This window comes from Cervus canadensis, chromosome 6 (assembly GCF_019320065.1).
Source record: "Cervus canadensis isolate Bull #8, Minnesota chromosome 6, ASM1932006v1, whole genome shotgun sequence".
In the NCBI taxonomy this organism is placed as follows: Eukaryota; Metazoa; Chordata; class Mammalia; order Artiodactyla; family Cervidae; genus Cervus; species Cervus canadensis.
This window is the reverse complement of record NC_057391.1, coordinates 27,564,574-27,587,593: the sequence shown is the minus strand read 5'-3', so window position 1 is coordinate 27,587,593 and position 23,020 is coordinate 27,564,574. Positions and strand designations below refer to the sequence as shown.

At 45.1% G+C, this 23,020-nt stretch overlaps 1 protein-coding gene across 1 annotated transcript; it reads left to right on the top strand.

Moving 5' to 3' along the window:
* The first annotated feature begins 4,804 nt into the window (after positions 1-4,804).
* Positions 4,805-10,159, top strand: ACTC1 (actin alpha cardiac muscle 1). The gene is made up of 7 exons (XM_043471402.1): positions 4,805-4,985; positions 5,562-5,712; positions 6,839-7,163; positions 7,856-8,017; positions 8,143-8,334; positions 9,113-9,294; positions 9,834-10,159. Exons 2-7 carry the CDS (start codon positions 5,584-5,586, stop codon positions 9,975-9,977), a joined length of 1,134 nt encoding a protein of 377 aa, XP_043327337.1. The 5' UTR covers positions 4,805-4,985; positions 5,562-5,583; the 3' UTR covers positions 9,978-10,159.
* The last annotated feature ends 12,861 nt before the right edge of the window (positions 10,160-23,020 follow it).

The following is a 23,020-nucleotide window of genomic DNA, read 5'->3' as shown; positions in this document are numbered from 1 at the left end:
CCTCACAGCACGTCACTTTCCTCTTTTAATGAAAACTGAAGCCCAGCTCCTGCCAGAGGGCAGGGGGAGTGAACAAATGTGTAGGAAAAGAAAATAGAAATGGTTAGGAAGGGTGGCTCCCTGACCCCTGGCCTGGGCTAGAAAAAGCACCTCCCCACACTGCCTCCTAGCACGTGGAATGCAGGAGTGGCTACAGGAGGAGCTAGGAGAGCTCCTGGGGAGGAATTAAGTGTGGCTCAGTCTGTTTCTGGCTTCTCTGTAAATACTGTGACACCTCCGAATGGAGGAACAGCTGAGATAAGTGACTGCTAATCCCCCAGTGCCGGGAGGAGGCCGGCCGCTCCCTTACAGATCCCAGCAGATGGTGGATGAAACAGGCTTCCCTCGAGGCAAGGGCAGCGGGAACTGTCCCACCTTCTGTTCCTTCAGCCAGCCCTGCACGTCTCCCTCATGGCCTGTCCCTGCCCAGAAGGGCCTTGCTGGCCCTCGAGAGCCTGGGGACATGCTCAAGTTTGGCTTTTGCCATCCCGCGGGGATGTTCAAGGTCAGCCAAGCTGGATTCAGGCCAGTGCTGGCAGCTTGGGCAGTCTTCAGCACAGCTCCTCGGGCCTGGGGAAGAAGAGCCAGTCAGTGCCTGCAAGTTTCTCTGAGAAGTACCTGGAGAATAGGGGTGGTGACTTATTTAAAATGCAGATTCACTCTTCCCGGGTGAAATCTGGGAATCTGCACTGCTATTAGGCAGTCCAGGTAATTTGGCTACAAGTGGTTGCAGCATTCCATTTGAAGAAAACAGCAGTCTGAGTGGACTGATTGGCGTTTGAGGTGGTGGTTAGGATCAGGGAGTGGTCTGGTGCCTAGATTTGAAGCCTCACTCTTCCATTTGCTCACCCACGTGACCTTGGGCAAAGCAGGCACAACAATGGTTCTCTACCATGTAAAAGACAGTCTTTCTCAAACTGCAGGGCACAGTCATTCCTGGATTTTGAAGTCAATTTAGTCACAAGTTGCATCAAAAACTGGGAGTTTGGCTGGCTGCACAGTAATGTGAATGTACTTAACACTACTGAACTGTGCAATTTTAGAGGGTTAAAGTGGTACATTTTGTGGTATGTATATTTTACCAAAATTTTTTTAAAAGTCCAGAATGCACCACAAAAGGTAAGTCACTTTTCTATACTTAAGTAGACACTATCAATTTTTAAATTAAATGAATCCCTGAAAAATGGTGTCAAAGGAAAATCAGTCTTGGAATCTTATATTCCCATCGACTTAAATTTTAAAATATATAAAAATAGGGTTTAAAGTTTTAAAATGTGGAAATTGAACAGTATTACAATGAACAAAGATCGAACCATCATGTCTTGAATGGGAAAAAGTGTTCTCACCATAAATATAATGAACAAGAAAATATGTTTTGTTCTAAATGGGAAAACATGAAATTGTTTTTTAAACATTTTAAGGGTGATGATTATGAAACTGGTTTCAGTACTCCACCGACCTACTCCAGGGCAGACTGATCCCTAGGTGGGTGGGCTGGAATTGGTGTTCTGAGCCCTGAAAGTATTTACAAAGGATTCAGAAATAACCATGGTGTTTGGTGATCTGCTAGACTTTCCAGGGGTTCCTTTTACACAAATAGCAGTGAATGGGGGAATGTGCCCTCAGCCACTCCCAAGGAGAAACTGTTTCTTTCACACAAATGGTCATGAACTTCAGTCCTACTCTACTTTAAAAATAATGAAATATTTCCTCAGGAAGCCTTTCTCTGAACTCTTTTTTTGATGGGGGAAGCATACCACGAGGCATGCAGAACTTTCCCTGTCCAGGAATTGAACCCTCACCCTCTGAAGTGGAAGTCTGTAGTCTTAACCACTGGACTACCAGGGAAGTCTTGAGCCCTCTTTTCTTTTTTTTTTTTTTTCCATTTATTTTTATTAGTTGGAGGCTAATTACTTTACAATATTGTAGTGGTTTTTGCCATACATTGACATGAATCAGCCATGGATTTACATGTATTCCCCATCTCGATCCCCACTCCCACCTCCCTCTCCACCCGATCCCTCTGGGTCTTCCCAGTGCACCAGCTCCGAGCACTTGTCTCATGCATCCAGCCTGGACTGGTGATCTGTTTCACCCTTGATAATATACATGTTTCGATGCTGTTCTCTCGAAACATCCCACCCTTGCCTTCTCCCACAGAGTCCAAAAGTCTGTTCTGTACATCTGTGTCTCTTTTTCTGTTTTGCATATAGGGTTATCGTTACCATCTTTCTAAATTCCATATATATGCGTTAGTATACTGTATTGGTCTTTATCTTTCTGGCTTACTTCACTCTGTATAAGGGCTCCAGTTTCATCCATCTCATTAGAACTGATTCAAATGAATTCTTTTTAATAGCTGAGTAGTATTCCATGGTGTATATGTACCACAGCTTCCTTATCCATTCGTCTGCTGATGGGCATCTATGTTGCTTCCATGTCCTGGTTATTATAAACAGTGCTGCGATGAACATTGGGGTGCACGTGTCTCTTTCAGGTCTGGTTTCCTCAGTGTGGATGCCCAGAAGTGGGATTGCTGGGTCATATGGCAACTGAACCCTCTTTTGAATCTCCCTTTTTGTGACTATCCCAGTGATTCTCTCCCTGTCCTTCCCAGCATGTACCATAAATAACTGCCTCTGTCTCCTTTGCAGTTGCTCTGCTTTATTGCTCACATTTCCCAGTGACAAGCACAGTTCTTGTCCCAAAAATATTTGCTGAATCGATAAGTGAATGAAATTGACCCAAAATTTCAAAAGTGAGAACTACAGCTGCCTGTGTCATTATTACTGAATTGTAATAGTTCTTCTATGTGGCTTATATCACTTGTCTCTAATTATTACTATAGCTAGTAGCCCCTGCCGGAAAAGAGTTGTATCCTTTTGCAAAGGGTAAAATTGGGGCTTAGGACAGTGAAGTGATTTGCCCAAGAGCAAAACAGGTAGTAAGTGATAGAGGCAAGGGTCAAACCCAGGGATGTTGGGCTGCATCACTAGTTGCATTTCTGCTTTTTCTTGGTTCTTCTGCATCTGCCTGAGCCCAAGCAGCTCTGCTCTTTGCCTCCTGTCTATGGGCATTTTCACTGAAAAAGGCTTACCACATGGCAGAATGAGCCCAGCTGGCATGACCCTCACCTGGCTCCATCACCCAGCCGCCCTCAGGCTTTCTTCTCCAGACCAACCCAAACATGGTTGGGGAGCTCAGAGGGGAGGACCCAGCATTCCCCAGTCTGGACAAGTATCTAATCAGCAGGCCTCCTTAGCATATCAATCCAAGACCACTCCAGAGATGGATGCCTGTGCCCAGTTTTCTATTTTTAACTGGTGTGAACAGGAGGAAAAACACAAGCATTAAAAATCAAAGTGCCGGTCAAGAACTGAGAATACAGGGCAGGCCAGGGCAAACCAGGGATCTGTGTCCTTCTTCTATCTCTCTGTTCCTTTCTTCCCTCCTTGCTTCATGTCATCCCTTTCTTCAAAATCCCAAGATCCTCCACAAAGGAGCTGATTATTTATACCTGGGCTTTTTACATGTCGACATACATATGAATCAACTAAGCATCTTGCTAGAAAGCAGCCTCTGCTTCAGTAGTTTTGGGGTGGGGCCTGAGACTCTGCTTTTCTAATTCATGCCTGGTTATGATGATATCTCTGTGGTATGTTCATAGGGTTGAAGTTGCTGTTATCTTCTTGACAAGAATAGTTCTCTTTCAGTCTTATCTTCACCTGGAGTAAAGGCTTTGGCCCTCAGTTTATGGACGTTCCCCTGTGTGCGTGTATTAGGCACTTAGTGGTGTCCGACTCTTTGGGACCCCATGGACTGTAGCCTGCTAGGCTCCTCTGTCCATGGAATCTCCCAGCAAGAATACTGGAGTGGGCTGCCATTCCCTTCTCCAGGGGATCTTCCCAACCCAGGGATTGAACCCAGGTCTCCTGTATTGCAGGCCAACTCTTTACCACCTGAGCCACCAGGGAAACCCTCATCCACAAGCTAATGGACAAGCAGCCTTTGGTATTTGTTCTTTCATTCACTTTGACAACAAGAAGTCCTTTTCTGGCCTAAAGACAAGAGTCTGAGTTTGAGCAAAACCCTGGAGACATGGAGGAGAGCCCCCTTATGTCTGGGCCGGGGTACACCTGCTCTGTCCCCCAGCAAGACTGGGCAAGCTCTGTCTGGTCTCTTCCCTAACCAGCCCCTGGAACCAAGCATAAATCGCGGACCAAGGTGGCCTTGGTTAATCTCGGCTTTCTGCCACAGAAGAGTACAGATCTCTGAGCTGTCATGCAGGTTGGTGGGGACTAGCCCAGGAGGGTGTTCTGCACCACGCGCCCCTTTTCTGGCCCCCAATTGTGCTGCTGGGGTGCAGTTAGGGTGCATGAGGATTCCCAGGGCTCCGCTCCTCCAGCTCCCAGAGCGGGAGGATGAGAAGTTGCCGTCACTCCCCCGCTGCCCTGGCCCAGCTGTCAGGACCCCTCAGCAGAGGGCAGGGCGCCAAGCCTTCCCACTCGTATGTGGCTGATTGTCTCTTAGGCTGGCGGGGCTGCGGAGGAACCAGCCCGGGCACACCCAGGGAGCACCCCCACCCAGGAAGGGGGAGGGGGTGGCTGGCGTCACTCAGTCTTCCCCTGCCCCCTACTCTTCCCGGTCTGCGCCTCCCTACCTCCCTATTTGGCCATCCCCCTGGTTGCCCCCTCCCCTTCCTTACATGGTCTGGGGGCCCCCTGGCCGATACTCTCCCCTGCCCTTGGCTCCATGAATGGCCTCGGCGCTCCTCAGTGGTGCGAAGGCGACCAAATAAGGCAAGGTGGCCGACCGGGCCCCCCACCCCTGCCCCCGATCGCTCCAACTGACCCCGTCCATCAGGGCGCTATAAAGCCGCGCGCCGCGCGCGGGGCACCAGCGCCTGCCGCCGCCTGAGCGACCGAGCCGAGCCCGCCCCGCGGACAGTGAGTCGGCGCCGCCCGCCTCCGCGCCTCCCTCCGCCCCGCGCCCGGAGCGAGTGCCCAGCGCTCCCGCCGCTCCATCACTTTTCTTCTTTTTTCCTTAGGACCAAACTTTCCCTTTGGCTCTCTAACTTCTTTTGCCCAGGGTCTAGATCTTCACAGGAGAAGGGCTCGCAGAGGGGAAGCCTTGCGCCCCATGGGGGGTCCCTGTGGTCTTGTCCTTTTCTCTCCCCCGGGGCTGGAGCATGGATGGGAGTGTGGGTGAAGCCGTAGTGGGGTCCCAGTTTGTGAAAGGGAGCAAGTGTGAAGGGCTGGGGAGGACCTTCTAAGGGATGACTGTCCCTTTTGCCCTGGGGCAGAGGGTGAGCCTGCTGGCCGCGGAGCCTGCACGGGTCCCCGCCCCCCTGCTCCGCAGCTGCTTCTCACTTTTTCTGCCCCAGGGGAAGGGAGATGGCAGGCGCCCCCCGCCGCCTGTCTCCTGTCCGCGGAACCCCCTCTGCCCTGTCCCCTCCGGGGGAGCCGACCAGGCCAGCTCCGCAGACGCTGAACTTGGGCCGCCTTGCTCTGCTCTCCCCGCAGACCCCGCTGAAGCTGTGCCAAGATGTGCGACGACGAGGAGACCACCGCCCTGGTGTGCGACAACGGTTCCGGGCTGGTGAAGGCCGGCTTCGCGGGCGACGACGCGCCCCGCGCGGTCTTCCCTTCCATCGTGGGCCGCCCCCGCCACCAGGTAAGCTTCAGCCCGCTGCGCAGTCCCAGCCCCATTGCACACCCCTCTCCTGCCACCTCTTCAGCCCAGCAACCGAGGAGATGTCTCACTTGGCCCTCCTGTCTCGTGAACTCTTTAGGTCAGATAGGAAAAGATGAATTAGCTTCAAATCCGAGCTGACAAGTAACTTACACCCGCCAACATACCAGGAAATGTGCATTCCACTCTCCCACCCCAGTCCACTTCAAGGACACAGCTCGCCAAGGGTCCAGCTCGCTGGTGTGAAAAGCCAGCAGCATCTCTCTTTCAGTCTTCTCTTCCTCCTATACATTTCACCTTACTCCTTGGCCTTTTTTTTTTCAGTCCGGTTCAGAACTCATAATATTACAACTCCTCCCAGCCAACCAGGGGCCAAGCCACATTGCTCCCTCTTGTTCACAGCCAGTTTATAGGGCTCCCCAAAGATGTGACCTATCTTCTTCCTGGCTATTGCATTTTTAGAAGCCAGGCGTGACAGAGGCAGTAAGTGCATAGTGATAGTAACATACCACCTTGTTTATTAGAAGAGACACCACGCTCTCTGGCTGTGCCACAATGCCTGGTCAGACAGACTGCCAGGGAGGAGAGTGGTATTCCTCAGTGTGGGTGACCATGGGTACTCCAGGACACTCTGGGCAGGCTGGATTTCACAGACACACTGATAATGGCCTATCTGTCCTTCTTTTTAGGTTCACTTGATGAATGTAAAAATCTTTTCTGAGGAGACATGCAATGTGTCATTAATGCAGTCATTCCACAGTGTAGTCATTTATATTCCAGTTGACATAGGTGATAAGCTTAATAATTTCATGAAGATATTATAACAATTTAAAAATTAGATGACGCTCTGCTTCTTCAGTGAAATAGCTTCATTCCTCTTCACCTCCAGTTATATTCTAAACAATAGAATTACGCCTCCTGAGGGTGGGGTGGGGAAAAGGTACAAGACTGATTTTAAATGATATTTCTGAATTGGGGTAAACTATTGTTTATTATTTCTGGTATTATAAGATGCCCCTTGAATTGGGCAGTTAGACAAATTAATTAGGCATTGAATATATTCCTAACATGGAGGAAGCTTGATTTTCTAATCTCTTTCTTCTTGCAGGGAGTCATGGTGGGTATGGGTCAGAAGGATTCCTATGTAGGTGATGAAGCTCAGAGCAAGCGAGGTATCCTGACTCTCAAGTACCCCATTGAACATGGCATCATCACCAACTGGGATGACATGGAGAAGATCTGGCACCATACCTTCTACAATGAGCTCCGTGTAGCCCCGGAGGAGCACCCCACTCTGCTCACTGAGGCCCCACTGAACCCCAAGGCCAACCGTGAGAAGATGACTCAGATCATGTTTGAGACCTTCAACGTCCCCGCCATGTATGTGGCCATCCAGGCGGTGCTCTCCCTGTATGCTTCTGGCCGTACCACAGGTGTGTTTGGATTGTAAGGTGTGCGATTGTGAGATAGTCTCTGGTTAATTACACTCCCAAGTCACTGACCTTGCTGTGAATCAGTTTCCCCAATGAAAAAAGAATGATCTCTTTCCTCACACTCCCTGGGAAGGTGTCTGTGCCGAGAGAGAGGTAACAAGAGTACCCTGAGCACACTTATTTCTAAGAGCGGAAAGAATATGGAGTTAGAGCCTTTCCTTGCCTAAAATAGGTGATGTCAGATATTGAGGCTCTGCACAAACTAATAACCTGGAATGTAGCAGTTGTTGGTATGTGTTCACATTATCCCAGCCCCTGGGCAAACATCGCCAGTAGAGACGAACCCAGAGAGAATCTACATTCCTTACAAAGTCTGAGTCAAAAAAGAGAGAAACGTATTAGTTAGATGTGAGGGAAAACAAAAAACAAAAAACATACCTGGATGCTTGCATAATGTGCAAATGACTGGTAAGAGGGATGGTCATTTGAAAGTCTCCTGGGGAAATTCTTCTACCACAATATTTAAAGAATGAGCTGTCGCTGGCTTTAGTCTTAGCATGCATTATACTCATTTTATCTGGATCTTTGCCCAGTGCTAGTATCTCTTAGCCAAGAGTGGAAGTAGGCTTTGACATGGCGAAAGCAGTGGTGTCCTCAGAGATTTACCTTGTTTTTGCCTATTCCTCTGACAGGCATTGTTCTGGACTCTGGGGATGGTGTGACCCACAACGTCCCCATCTATGAGGGCTATGCTTTGCCCCACGCCATCATGCGTCTGGATCTAGCTGGCCGGGATCTCACGGATTACCTCATGAAGATCCTCACTGAGCGTGGCTACTCCTTTGTCACCACCGGTGAGTCTGTGTGTGTTTCATCTGCCACAGTAGGTGTCTGGTTTTCTCCACCAGTGAACCCACCTACCTCTCCAAAGCTGATGTCATCCTTCAGAGCTTCCCTGTGACCCCTTTTATTTCTGCAGCTGAACGTGAGATTGTTCGTGACATTAAAGAGAAGCTGTGCTATGTCGCTCTGGATTTTGAGAATGAAATGGCTACGGCTGCTTCTTCCTCCTCCCTGGAGAAGAGCTATGAACTGCCTGATGGCCAAGTCATCACTATTGGCAACGAGCGCTTCCGCTGCCCTGAGACGCTCTTCCAGCCCTCCTTCATTGGTGAGTTGTATGGTCTGGTGCAGACACACAGCTTGGGGCTTCCAGAGAAAAATCTATTATAATCAACAATGATTAAGGGGCCCTTGTGTTGAAAGTAGTCACAGCTTGGAGACCCACACAGTTCAGCCTCAAGTCCCGATGGTTTTTGCAGGGATGGCCATTCCTCTTCTGCAGCAATGATATGATAAAGGATGACTTCATCGTATCACACTGGCTTCATCTTGAAACAAGGAATGAGATAGAGTAGTAACTGAATAATCCATATCTGCAAGGAAGAGACGATGACTCAAGAGTGCTGACTTATTCTGGTAGATTCCATCACCAAGTAGCTAGACCTTACTTCCAAGTCACTCATTATTAAGTGTGACAACAATCCTACTTATAGTAATAACTGGACACTCACATCTTTCCTAGGCAGGGATTTCCAAGAGGAAGCTTGTCAGTATCTTATTTCAGTCCATAAATAAGATGGCATTCATTTCACATGAATGTGTGTCTCATGCTTTTCTATTACATCTCCATAGGTCTGATGGGTACAGCGAGTGTTCCCTCTAAACAGGTGCTAAAAGCAGTTGTTTGGTCTTGGCAGTCTGTTTTAAATTACTCTCAGCACTTTTAAGACACCTGTTCCACAAAACTCTGCAGTGTATCTTATAGAGGAACATATGTTTCAGGGACAAATGGCAACAGTTTACCAACACAGAGGAGTCTTGTTATCTTACCTCCACCCTGGCCCCATGGCCTTAATGCACTGTGACTTTTTAAAACTTGTTCATAGGTATGGAATCTGCTGGCATCCATGAAACGACTTACAACAGCATCATGAAATGTGACATTGATATTCGCAAGGATCTGTATGCCAACAATGTCTTATCTGGAGGTACCACCATGTACCCTGGTATTGCTGATCGCATGCAAAAGGAAATCACTGCTCTGGCTCCCAGCACTATGAAAATCAAGGTAAAGAACTTCTGTGGTGGGGTGGGGGGAAACCAAGGCAGGTCTCCATAGACCAAGCAGAATTCCTAACTCCTTTCCCCTCACACAAATAGCTTCCTGTCTCACAGAAACCTTTTGCTTTTATTGCACCTTTTCTGATTTTTCTGGCACTTTTCCCAAGATAGGAGATTTTAAAACACTTTAAAGCAGTGGATAAAAATAAATCTTTGAGGAAAAAAATCTAAACCTTTGAACACATTTTAAAAGACCCCAACTTTCAGGCTAGGCTTCACCATGCCTATAGCTTATTGTCACATTATTCTCTGGTTCGGAGAAGTAGGGAACTTCTAGAGTCTTTAATCATGGAAATGATGAAATAAAGAAAATGCATTCGTCTTGAGTCAACCATATTCATTTGTAGGATTACTGGGATTGTTCATTTGTATCACATTACAGTGACTTGATCACCAGTGTATTTTCTGTGAATCTCCTCACCATGTTGCTTACTCTGTTGCTTGGAACCTCAGAGTTCACTGGCAGCTTTTGCTTTCCTTCTGCAGATTATTGCTCCCCCTGAGCGTAAGTACTCTGTCTGGATTGGGGGCTCCATCCTGGCCTCCCTGTCCACCTTCCAGCAGATGTGGATCAGCAAGCAAGAATATGATGAGGCAGGCCCCTCCATCGTCCACCGCAAGTGCTTCTAAGGTGCCTTCTCTCTTAGTCTACATTACATTCAGGATGATGGTATGATGCTTTTTGGAGTCTTCTGAACCACCCTCCCTCATCTCTCATCAATCATTGTACAGTTTGTTTACACACGTGCAATTTATTTGTGCTTCTAATATTTATTGCTTTATAAATAAACCAGACCAGGACTTGCAACCTACAAAAGCAAGCATTTCTTATTTCTGTTTGGGGTCTGGGGAAGGAGTGGGATGGGGCCAGTGTTTGCTTACTCAGTCTGTGAGCTCATATACTGATGGCCTTGACACCATGAGCTTTGTAATATCGCAGCACCACATCAGTTCATCAGTGTGACTTTCAGCTGGGAGTTACAATATTAAGTTTTGATTTTACCCTTTGGGACAGAATCATGAAGATAATTTATACCTGAAAAGCAGATTAGGTTTTCAGTTCAGTTCAGTCGCTCAGTCATGTCTGACTCTTTGCCACCCCATGGACTGCAGCATGCCAGGCTTCCCTGTCCATCACCAACTCCCAGAGCTTGCTCAAACTCATGTCCATCGAGTTGGTGATGCCATCCAACCATCTCATCCTTTGTCAGTTCATCAGTGTGATTAGGTTTAGGTCCACATAAGTGAAAAATGGATTGGAGAATACAGTCTGTGAAGATTAGTTTCTATGATAACACTGAAAATTGTGGTTTTAGCACATGTTCCAGTTATTTTTGTGACTTTGCCAAAGCCACATAGATATTGGTAATGAGAAAGTCAAAGGTTATTTTAAATAGATTAGTATAAATGCTCAATTCACAGCCTCTTCAGTTGTCTTCCTGAGGGCCATGCATGTTAACAGTGAAACAGTGAGGTCAGCTGACAGAAAAGCCCAGCCATACCCCATTCCAAATACTCCCTAAGCAAATCAAGACCACTGTGAATGTTCAAAACAAGTGTGAGGATGGGGAATTCTCTGGAGGTCCAGCAGTTAGGACTCTGAACTTTTACTGCTGTGGGTTCAGTCCTTGGAAATAAGATCACACAAGCCACATGGTGTGGGCAAAAAGAAACACAGAAAGAAATGTGAGGAAACAGGCAGCAGACACCTCTGCCTAACCAGTGGCTAAACTGGGGGACGGACATCTTCAGGCTCTTCAGGTCTTTGAAATCTTGGGATCTTGGGTTGAGTAGAGTGAAGTCCTGAGTGGTTAAGGAGGGCAGAAAGGCACAATATTCCCTTCACTCTGTGCTGTATTCTTTGCAAAAGACTTTGGGGATAGCACCTCTATCATACTCTGTCCTTGAGGGGTTCACATACACATGACTCAGAAGCTCCCAGTGTATGTGGTTTGGGAGGCTTCAAGGAAATGGACATATGTGTATGGGTCTTGAAAGGTGGTTAAGAATTAAAGAGGTGGGATGAGCAGGGAGAAAGCTTCAGCAGGAGACAGGGCAGAAGCCATCATACAAAGCACAAGGCAGGCTGGTGGGAACTGATGAAGTTTAGGTCATCAGTTTGGAAAGGTAGATTTCAACCTGATTGCAGAGCTTTAAAAATTTTAACTTTCAACTTAATTGTTGATGAACTGTTAGGCCATTTGTATATGTGTGTGTATTTCCACTCAGTCGTGTCTGACTCTTTGCAACCCATGGACTGTAGCCCACCAGGCTCCTCTGTCCATGGAATTTTCCAGGCAAGAATATTGGATTGGGTTGTCATGCCCTTCTCCAAGGGATCTTCCCAACCCAGGAATCGAACCCAAGTGTCTTACGTCTCCTGCATTGGCAGGCGGATTCCTTACCACTAGTGCTACCTGGGAAGCCATGTAAGACCAATTGAATGAAGTTAATTAAACTTTTACCTATTGATGAGAGAATTACAACACAGATTAAGCAATGGGTGCAATGTTATATGGGCTTCCAGGTGGTGCTAGTGGTAAAGAACCACCTGCCCATTCGGGAGACATAAGAGACACAGGTTTGATGCCTGGGTCGGAAAGATCCCCTAGAGTTGGAGATGGCAGCTTACTCCAGTATTCTTGCCTGGAGAATCCCATGGTTGGAAAGACCCCCTAGAGTGGGAGATGGCAGCTTACTACAGTATCCTTGCCTGGAGAATCCCATGGATAGAGAAGCCTGGTGACCTACAGTCCATGGGTTGCAAAGAGCCAGACAAAACTGAGTGCACATGTCCCCCACCCCCACCCCCCCCACACACACACAATATATAGCTTGTTTGTGGAATACCCAAGTCAGGAACTCAGATTTTTTGACATCCAATCTAAAGATTCTTCTACAACAATCTTTTCTAACTTAGTCATAGTTTATTAAAAGTAACCACATTCTATCACACACCCTTTTGAGAGTCTGGGTTCAAAATTCGGAGTATTTATAGCTCATCAGGCAGTCTTAATAAGTTCCCAATGTCATTATCATTCCAGGTAGTAATTATGTCTTTATGTTCATTCATTCATAAAGACATCTCTTGACCCTTGATTTTGGGCTGGGCACAGTAGTAGGTGTGGGGGACACAAAGATGGAGGAGAGCACGTTGGCTGTGCTTAGAGCTCCATATTTGGCACAGCTAAATGGAAGTCTTTCTTTGCATTAGGGTTAAAGAAAAAATTAATTAGTGACATTTACATAAGATACCATTAACTTTCCTGTAGATTTTCTTTTCTTCCCCCAACTATTTCTTGTAGCACAGATAAATTGATTTAAAAGCTAAGTATCAGCCAGATACAGGTTTGGAGCATGTATGGGGAGACGATTTAGCCAGTCTCTGTGTCTCTTTTTTCTCAAATTTAATACATTGTAAATTATGAATTTTATTCTCTAAATATAGTATTAATACTTTAGGTTTAGGCAACTGGCTTCTGTATCACCAGTGGTTCTTTCCATGTGTGAATGTAAGTGGAATGGGTATTGTTTCTGCTTAAAAGTGGAAGTTTTTGGAATCAGTTTCTGATATTTGTAGCAAAAGTGGAAAGCACACAGGTTCTTGTTGAATTTTGAGGCTTCCTCAAAATTGCTTAATAGGGTGTAAGATATTAGAAAACTGACTCTTCTAATAATCATGCTTAAGAAAGGTATTAAGGCAATAGGATTTTTCTTAAGGCCACCCTCACATGTGTAAATTGAAATGTCTACAGTAAATAGATCTTGGTTAAGATGCAATGTAAAACAACCCATATTGATCATGATATTTTTCTCAGTTTAAAATGAAAGAAGTACTTTGATTTATTTCTAAGATCCTAAAACACTATGTCTTTATTTTCCTTAACAATGGTCACTTCTTAGCAATGGTTATTATGTAGATGTGCTTAAATCATTAGAGTGTAGAGTTAGAAAAGGATAATAACTGAAGAAAATGGAACAGAGAGGTAGGATCGGTTTAAATCATTAGAGTGTAGAGTTAGAAAAGGATAATAACTGAAGAAAATGGAACAGAGAGGTAGGATCGGTTTACTATACCCTGAGCCTAATACAATGTCCGGAGAAGGCATTGGCATCCCACTCCAGTACTCTTGCTTGGAAAATCCCATGGATGGAGGAGCCTGGTGGGCTGCAGTCTATGGGGTCGCACAGAGTTGGACAGGACTGAAGTGACTTAGCAGCAGCAGCAGCAGCAATACAATATCAGCCTAAAACTGGGTCTCCACCTTTTTCTCCACTTCTTCTATGGAATCTGTTAGGGCCTGAATTATGTATGCCACTCCCACCCCACTCCAACCTCTGCCACAATTGCAATTCATATGTTGAAACCCCAACCTCCGCAATGTGACTGTATTTGGAGACAGGACCTTTAAGGAGTCATTAAGGTTAAATGAGATATAAAGGTGGGGCCCTAATCCAACAGGCCTGGTGTTCTTATAAAAAGATGAGCCACCTGGAGTGTGCCCATATGCAGGAAAGGGCAGGTGAGGACACAGCAAGAAGGTGACTGTTTGCAAGCCACAGTGCAAAAAGAAAGAAGAACACAGGATCCCTACACCTTTGTTCTTTATCTCTAACCCCTAACATCAAGCCCCAACTTGATTCTCCTAGATTCCCTATGGAGGGGAAACACAGTTCTTGAAGCCTGAGCCTACTGTGTTCTCTCCTTTACTGGTTTGAGGATTAAAGCCATTTTTCTATTTCCTCCAAACTGTCTCCATATTTTCTTACTTGGCTCTGGTGGGCAGAGAAAGCCAAGATTTTGGTGGCAACAGTCTCTCTAGACTCCACTGTGGCCTGGGGATCCAGAAACCCAACAATCTCTATAAGACCTAATTAGCCAGGTGTTGAAAAGGAAATAAAAAGTCAGACTCATTTTATGATTAAAATTACATAAATACTATAAATATTTCCTAGGAACTAATAGGTAGGGAAGAAATTTCAGGTCTTTTAGGCCTGAAATAGCCAAAGTTGTCTATATTCAACTTGAGCTCTTCCAGGCTCATTATAGAAGGAATCTCTCCTTCAGGCAGAGCTTGGCCATTGCTATGGCAACCAAGCTCATACTAGGAAGAAGGGGGAAAATGCAGAAGTCTGCCTCTGGTCACTGGTGAACTGATGCTAGAAGATAATTCCTGAAATTCACTCATCAGCTCTGCATGCAACAGATGTAATCAATCTTCCTCTGAGGCTCAATGGTAAAGAATCCCCTGCCATTGCAGGAGACTGGGGTTCAATCCCTGGGTTGGGAAGATCCCTTGGAGATGGAAATGGTAACCCTCTCCAGTATTCTTGCTGGGAAATCCCATGGACAGAGGAGCCTGAGGGGCTAGGGTCTATAGGGTTGCAAGAGTCAGACACGACTTAGCAACTAAACAGCAACAACAAAGACTGACTAGTGGGATAAAGAGCTTCAGTCAAGCATAGCTCTCTTGAGTCCTCTGGTCCTGGGCCCTCTCTCCTGCCAGGGAAAGAGAGATGAGTCAGAAGAGATGTAAGCAGGGGTGGTCTGCAGTTCCTCCACGGCATTGTTTGCTAATTGCTCTGCACTGTTTTACTGCAGCTTCCTTGGGAATCAGTGTTGGGGAACAGCTGCTGCTGCTGCTGCTGCTAAGTCACTTCAGTCGTGTCCGACTCTGTGCGACCCCATAGACGGCAGCCCACCAGGCTCCCCCCTCCCTGGGATTCTCCAGGCAAGAACACTGGAGTGGATTGCCATTTCCTTCTCCAATGCGTGAAAGTGAAAAGTGAAAGTGAAGTCACTCAGTCCTGTCCGACTTGTAGTGACCCCATGGACTGCAGCCCACCAGGCTCCTCCGTCCACGGGATTTTCTAGGCAAGAGTACTGGAGTGGGTTGCCATTGCCTTCTCCTTATTCTACCCTACTTCATTACAAAAGAATTGCCAGGTGGTATACCTATGACAAAAGTATTACTCACAGTATCCAAAAGGTGAAAGTGAACCAAGAGGACAATGATGAAAGAATGTACTAAAATGTGTACACACACACACATTAGAGTATTGTTTTGTTGTTTAGTAGCCAAGTCGTATCTGACTCCTTTGCTCCTTTCTGGACTGCAATGCAGCCTGCCAGGCTCCTCTGTCCATGGGATTTTCCATGCAAGAACACTGGAGTGGGTTGGCAGAGAGAAAACAGACCCAAGGGAAGAGTGCCGTAAAGCTGAACTAAAATGTGGCATCAATAGTAGATGAGAAGTGAACTCTGGAATCAAGGTAAGCAAGAGATTAAGTCAACAAGCTTAGTGCTAAACACAGAAAGATGATTTGAAGAACTCTGGAAATACTACTGGATGGTAACATCATATTGGGTAGGATATGATAGAGCAGGCAATGTGTGGGAAATTTAAAAGCAAACCTGCCTTAGGCAAAATACTGAAATTTTCCCAAGGCATCTTTAACTCTAGGATCTACCCTTTGGACTTCTTTTCTAGTGCCTTCGACCAAGGCTGGCCACCCAGGAAATTCGTCCTACTACTCACATGGTGATGACACTTGCCTGACCTTTATATGCAGTCCTCAAAAGCAGGCTATGCTAGTTAACATATTAGTTACCTAGTTACCTAATCTGTTCCTGGGGAGAAGTCAGAACATATATTCCCACTAGAAAACACACTCATAATTTTACAATAATTTTTGATGTTGCATGGGCTTTCAGTCAAAAAAGATTTGAATGCAAATCCTAGTTCTGCTATTGACTAGCTGCCAACTAGTTAAGTAAATTAATTACCTAAACTCTCTAAACTTTAGAACAGAAGGACTAACTAAAATCATGGTCCGCGAGTTGTCATGGGAATGTAATGGTATCATGCATTTAAGACACTAAACACAGTGCCCATCAGGAGGGCATTTGGGCTCCAGATAAACAGCAACAAGGTTTACTTCCCTCTCTCCCCTTTATTTTGTTTCTAGCATAGATTTTGGAGGCTTGGGTTGGGTGGTAGACAGGGAGTGAGCTGTAAATGTCTCTTTACACTGCAGTAGTTTCTCTATTTGTTGCTGTTTTGTCGCTCAGTCATGTCCAACTCTTGTGACCCCATGAACTGGAGCCTGCCAGGTTCCTCTGCCCATGGGATTCTCCAGGCAAGAATACTGGAGTGGGTTACCATGCCCTCCTCCAAGGGATCTTCCCGACCCAGGGATCGAACCCACGTCTCTTACATCTCCTGCGTTGACAGGTGGGTTCTTTACCACTAGTGCCATCTGGGAAGCCTGTGTTTCCCGGTAAGATCTTTTAATTCTATTGCTTAGAACTTTTCTTCATTCCTCTGACCTCCAGACTAGCTCCTGTATCTTTGAAACTCAGATCCAAAATTGCCCATATACTCATGTATCCGTTTTGGAAAACATATCATCAGTCATAGAGAGAGCATGGGGGTCAGGGGGTGTCTCTTCAGTGTTTTCATAGTGCCCTGTTTCTGACTCTACAAAGCATTTACAGCACATGACTACAAAGCTGGTGCACTTGTGAATCTCCTTAGACTGTAAGCTCAGGGGAGAGATCTATGTTATTAACGTGTGTGTGTGTGTTAGTCATTCAGTCGAGTCCAACTCTGCGAACCACTGTCTGGAGCCAGTCAGGCTCCTCTGTCTGTGAAATTCCCCAGGCAAGAATACTGGGGTGGATTGCCATTCCCTTCTCCAGAGGATCTTCCCAACCCAGGGATTGAACCTGGGTCTCCTGCATTGCAAGCAGATTCTTTACCAACTGAACCACCAGGGAAGTCCATGTTACTCACATGAGTATCCAGTCCTATGTACTCAAACAGGGATTGTTGATGATAAGACATTAAAGTTCTATTCATTAAAGACATTGAAAGTTTCTTTGATTTACACACTGCTCTGGGCTGCTCATCCTAATTAACCAAAAAATGTGATGATATTTTCTTTTTTGTAGTAAACTACGAATTTGGCTCTGTGCCCTCATCCTTGCCTTTGCATAAGGAAGAAATTACTCCATTCCCAGAGCTTATCAGGAGGCTGGCCAGACAGTTTTATCCCCTGAACAACTGCAAATAGAAAGCAAGAGGGGTCAGTCTCTGGCAGTGTGATGGTGGGTTGAAATGTCCTTTGACCCCAAACCTTTGGGGAAATATTTTCATCTCTAGCACCAGATACATGGTGCATATTCTTCCTTTGTTCCTCGCTACTGACTAGTTCCTACAAGCTATAAGAAGTCAGTGTTAGTCGCTAAGCCATGTCCAACTCTTTGCAACCCCATGAACTGTGTAGCCCACCAGGCTCCTCTGTCCATGGGATTCTCCAGGCAAGAGTACTAGAGTGGGTAGCCATTCCCTTTTCCAGGGGAATCTTCCTGACTCAGGGACGGAATCTGTGTCTCACACGTTGCAGGCAGATTCTTTACTGTCTGAGCCACCAAGGGACCCACTTATGGTGGCTCCAGTGGCTAAGTCCCCACAGCTGTTAGACCAGCCAGAGTGGATGAGAAAGCAGGCAGCTGCAGTGCGGTAGCAGCCTCCCACTGCCCTTCCCAACCCTCTTCCCGAACAATTGCTTGTACACGCTCTTCTGCAGCCAGTGGGTGTCCTTAGCAAGGAAAGCAGATATACAGGACGTACTTATGTTTTGTTGAACTAGGTTGGGTTAAAAACTTAGCTTACGTAGTGGGAATCCTTACTGCTTCCTGGAGGGAAGTAGACATGGCTTCTTCTTTTGGGAGGCAGCTTTTTATCTTTGCGCTTCTCACCTGAGACCAGAGCAACTTGACCTCACCAATAGGTTGGGTGCCTAAAATAATGATGAGGATACTAATGTTAATATTTAACAATGACTGAGCCCTTACCTGTGTCCTCCACTGCACTAAACCCTTCAAATCTATTATCTAATTTAACCAAACAATGAATTACTATCCCCCTCCACTTTCATGCATTGGAGAAGGAAATGGCAACCCACTCCAGTGTTCTTGCCTGGAGAATCCCAGGGACGGGGGAACCTGGCGGGTACCGTCTCTGGGGTTGCAAAGAGTCAGACACGACTGAAGTGACTTAGCAGCAGCAGCAGCAGCCCCACCCTTTTTGATGAAAATGAGAGCTGAAGAGGCTATTTGCCTTAGGTCAGGCTGCTGGTAAGTGGCGGAGCCGAGAATCAGCACTCTTGGGGCGCGGCTCCACGCTCCCTGTCAGCAGGCCAGAGGGTCTCAGTATCCGTGAGGATAGCTGGAAACCAGAGGACACCCTCTCTCAGCATGTGGTCAGATACTGGTCCAGTAAGGAGTTTCTGAGTTCCAGTCATACTCTATGTCAGAAAGGATTTTTTTTTTCTTTTTTTACAAAGGAGTTTTAAGGAGAAGGGGAAAAAATGGTGGGATGAACTGAGAGAGTAGCAGAGACATATATACACTACCACATGTAAAACAGATAGTGAGTGGGAAGCAGCTTTAAAAAACAAGGAGCTCAGCTCAGGGCTCTGTGATAACCTAGAGGGGTGGGGATGTGGGAGGTAGGCTCAAGAGGGAGAAGATATAGGTATATACTTACAGCTGATTCACATTGTTGTACAAAAGGAACTAATACAACATTGTAAAGCAACTATCCTCCAATTAAAAAAACATAACTTGTCAAACAGTTTAAATCTGGTTAGGGGAATTGATTGTTTGATTGACTAGTTGACTAGATCAACGTATACTCATTGAGATCCTTCTACTGGGTGCTGGGGACAAAACAGACATGGCCACTGTCCTCACGTGGCTTACAGTAGAGTGGTCCAGGGCGCATGTGTGTGTGCTGTGGGGGGAGGGGAGACAAGCAATAGATAAATCTTCAAATACGCAGATACGCAGATAGAACGTGATCTCAGCCCATGGAAGGAATAACAGAGTGCAGTGAAAGGAGATTCTAGTTGAGAGGAGGGTTTTACTTAGATAAGGCTATCAGGAAAAGCCTCTTTGAAAAGGTAACATTACATCTGAGAACTGAAGAAGGGACAAAGCAAGCAGGGAAAACAGCACCTGCAATGACCCGGGTGTAGGAAACTCTATCATGTTCAAAGATGTGGGAGAACCCAAGAGGATGGATAGTGATGGGGGGCTGTGGGGAGTGGGGTAAGTGATGCTAGAGAGGTGATCCAAACATCCATCAAGGACTTCCCTGGTGGTCCACTGGCCAAGACTCCATGCTCCTAATGCAGGGGGCCCAGGTTTGATCCCTGGTCAGGGAACTAGATCCCACAAGCTGCAACTAAGAGTTCACAGGCCACATCTAAAGATCTTGCAAGCAGCAAATTAAAAAAAGAAAAAAGGATCTTGCATGCCATAATTAAGACCTGGCACAGCCAAATAATAAAAGAACACCCATCATACAGGGCCTTTAACTACGCCAAAAGTTTAGATTCTAAGTGTAAAACAATGATTCTAAAAGGTTTAAAACATGGAATTAGGAAACATATATTTTAAAAGCTTGTTCTAGGTACCATAGGAGACAGGATTTGAGAAGCAAGAATAGAGACAAGTAAACCACTGGGAAGCTCTTTGATGCAGCTGGGATATTGTGGGTCTCGGACCCAGAGGAAGCTGTGAAGATGGAGATCAGTGTGGACAGAGTCCAGATGGATCTCCTAAGAAGCAATAACAGGATGTACTAGTGGGCTGGAGAGGGCCAGGCAAAAAGAGAGTGCCACGGAGGCTGCCCAGGCTGTGGCCTTGAGTGGACAATGCGTCTTCAGGGAAATTAAGATTTCAAGGTAATTCAAATGCAGTTTCAGCCCAGCATTGGAAAGGAAGGTTTTGCTCTCTCAAACCTCAAAAATGGGATTTGCTCTGGGTCTTGGAGCTGTTTTCTGGGAGAAAGGGAGGACGACTGAATGAGCAGGGAGTGGTTTTGGGGACAGGGAGGTGGAGAACTGAGCAGGGGGTGTGTGTTGGGATACAGGTGGATTGGGACCTGATAGGATGAGGGCCACAGCACGGATCTTACAGACACAGGTGGGCTGTGTTCTTGCCTGTAACACACAAATGATGATAGAGCTGTCCTTTGAAGTTGCTGGTATGGGATAAAGGCAGTACTATGCTCAGGCCTTGGCACATACTGGGAGTTTAATTAATGCTCAATAATTATAGTTATTGACATTGTTGTATTTGTATATATTTATATTTGGCACATATAATATATATTTTATGTTAATATACATGCATATGTATGTGTGTGTGTGTGTGTTGTAGAAGAACTGAAAGACAAATGTAGGAATTCAAATTTGATAAGAAGGTGTATGTGGTTCTGCTGGTGACACTTCCTAAGAGGTGGTTCATTGAATGATATTTGAATTCTGGCAGCTGGGCCCAGAGCAGTCTAGTGATTAGAGAAACTTACTGAACCACCCAATAGTCCAAGAGCAACTAGAGAGCACATATTCCAAAGACTGAGACTGTGGAGTTAGATTCTTCTTCATCTATCAAAGAGGAGACTGACCTAAAGAGCTTCAAGAAGTCAGGAAAGTATGGCTTCATGATACAGGATATAAAGAGCTTGATTAACAATCACCATGGCCTTACATTATAGGAACTGTTAAGAAAATCTAAATTGGCTTCCTGAATTCTCAGTGCAGGAAGAACTTTTTATACACTTCTGAGTCTCCTCTCAAGTTGAAGGAATTTATTTTTGAACTGTTTAAATCCTACAGCAAAGGGCAACCATATTCTCTTTTATACCAGCTACCCTAGAGTGTCAGTTCCATTGTGTTCTAATAACTGGTTTGATTTTAATACATAAAAGGAAACTCCAGCACTGAAATACAGTATGAGGATTCCAGTCTTTAAAAAGAAAAGTGTAGGTTGGTAGGGAAAAGGGATTCAGTAGGAAGAATTCGATTAGTGTTTACTCCAAACATAAATCTTAACTTGGAGAATATAAAGTATAAAAGTATGCCTCCAAACTCTGAGAATAAAGTACGATACTAGGAATCAAAAATCTACTGTAATGCTCACTTGCTGAATTGAAGCCTCCATCAGCCTGGGTCCTCACAAGATTAGAATGAGCAGCGCCCCCTGCAGACTGAAAGCATGAGTAAGACACGAACTGTTAAGGTAACCACTGAGATGGTGCTTGTACCATTGCACAACTCAGCTGTTCTGACTGTTATCACCAGCTTTTCACTCACCTCTGGAAGATTTCACTTTGCTCTGGGGCTCTGAGGTGATTTAATGCCAGCTGAACAACACATTTCGAATAACAAATGTAATCCTGGATGGTTTTTATTTCAGTCGGGATGGCTGTTCATGGTGTCCAAAGTGCCACACTTGTCAGAAATGAGTTTAGTATTGGGTAATTTTATTCCACGTTTGGAGGGAGGGCATGGAATTTTGTTTTTCTTTGGCATGTGAATGAAATAGAAAATGTATCTGAAATTACCCCACATACCTCTTGTTGGTTCAACATGTGAGTAGGAGGCTAAAAATGAAGAGTTTCATCCAGGTTACTTTGCTTAATCTATGTTTAAAGTTTGCACCTGAACTGGCCTCATCATGGAATTATAAAATCTTATTGTTTCAAAATATCATTTGCATATACAATTCACTAAGATTTGGACATGCCTGAGCGACTGAACAACAAAAAATATACAATTCAACTATTTTTTAGTAGTTTCACACGTAAGTGTTTCCATGGCCATAGCCAACTTTAGAATGTTTTCATCACCTTAAGAAGACTCAGTACTAAAAAATAAAAAGGGAAAAGAGAAGAAAAGAAAGATGCCTCAGACTCTATAGCTCTTACTCCATTGTAGCCCACCCCTCTGCTCTCGCCTCCGCAAGGAATTAGTGGGATGGTCTGCTTGCCAGGGGAGAGTAAAATTAGGATTCTTGTCTTAATAAAGTCCTCTATTACAAGAGACATAAAAGAATGATCAGGGTTTTTGCTCATGTGATTCTTTTTGCATCAGCCTCTTTCCTCCTGGTGGCCAAGAACCTCCTCTGCAGAGAAGCCTTCTTGAGACACCCTTCTCAGTTGCACTCCTGCTTCACGTCCACTCTTTGCTTGTTTTATATCCCATATTATGTTTGTTTCAGCTTAACTTGATTAACGTGTAATTTAAATAAAATAAAATGTGCTATTGTAAGCATGCAATTCATTTTGCCAAATGCTTATAATCCAGTAACCACCCCAATCAAAATATAGTACATTCCATCAGCCCCTAAATTCCCTCTCCTGCTCCAGATTTAACCCTCTTCGTCTCAACTCCAGAGAACCCTTTTTGTCACGATAGATTAGTTTTGTCTGTTCTCAAACTTCATAATAATCATAATTTAAATTGTTCATTTCTTTTCAGTTTCTACAACTAGATCTTTTTATACAATTCTTTTTTATTGAAGCATAGTTGATTTACAATGTGTTAGTTTCAAGTGTATAGCAAGGTGATTCAGATATATATATATGTATATATACACACATATATATATTCTTAAATATATATATTCTTTTTCAGATCCTTTCCCCTTATAATTTATTACAAAATTTTAAGTATAGTTATCTGTGCTACATAGTAGGTCCTCGTTGATCATCTATTTTTTTCTATAAATTGATATTAGAATATAGTTGCTTTACAACATAGATTAGTTTTTTACCCATAATTTTCTAGCACAAGGCCAGACTATGCCAGAATGAATA

Excerpts from the sequence above, each read along its gene's own strand:
- ACTC1 (XM_043471402.1), top strand. The coding sequence starts at position 5,584 with ATGTGCGACGACGAGGAGACCACCGCCCTGGTGTGCGACAACGGTTCC. Across the intron at positions 8,018-8,142 it reads CTACTCCTTTGTCACCACCG|CTGAACGTGAGATTGTTCGT; the intron begins GTGAGTCTGTGT and ends TTATTTCTGCAG. Across the intron at positions 8,335-9,112 it reads CTTCCAGCCCTCCTTCATTG|GTATGGAATCTGCTGGCATC; the intron begins GTGAGTTGTATG and ends ACTTGTTCATAG.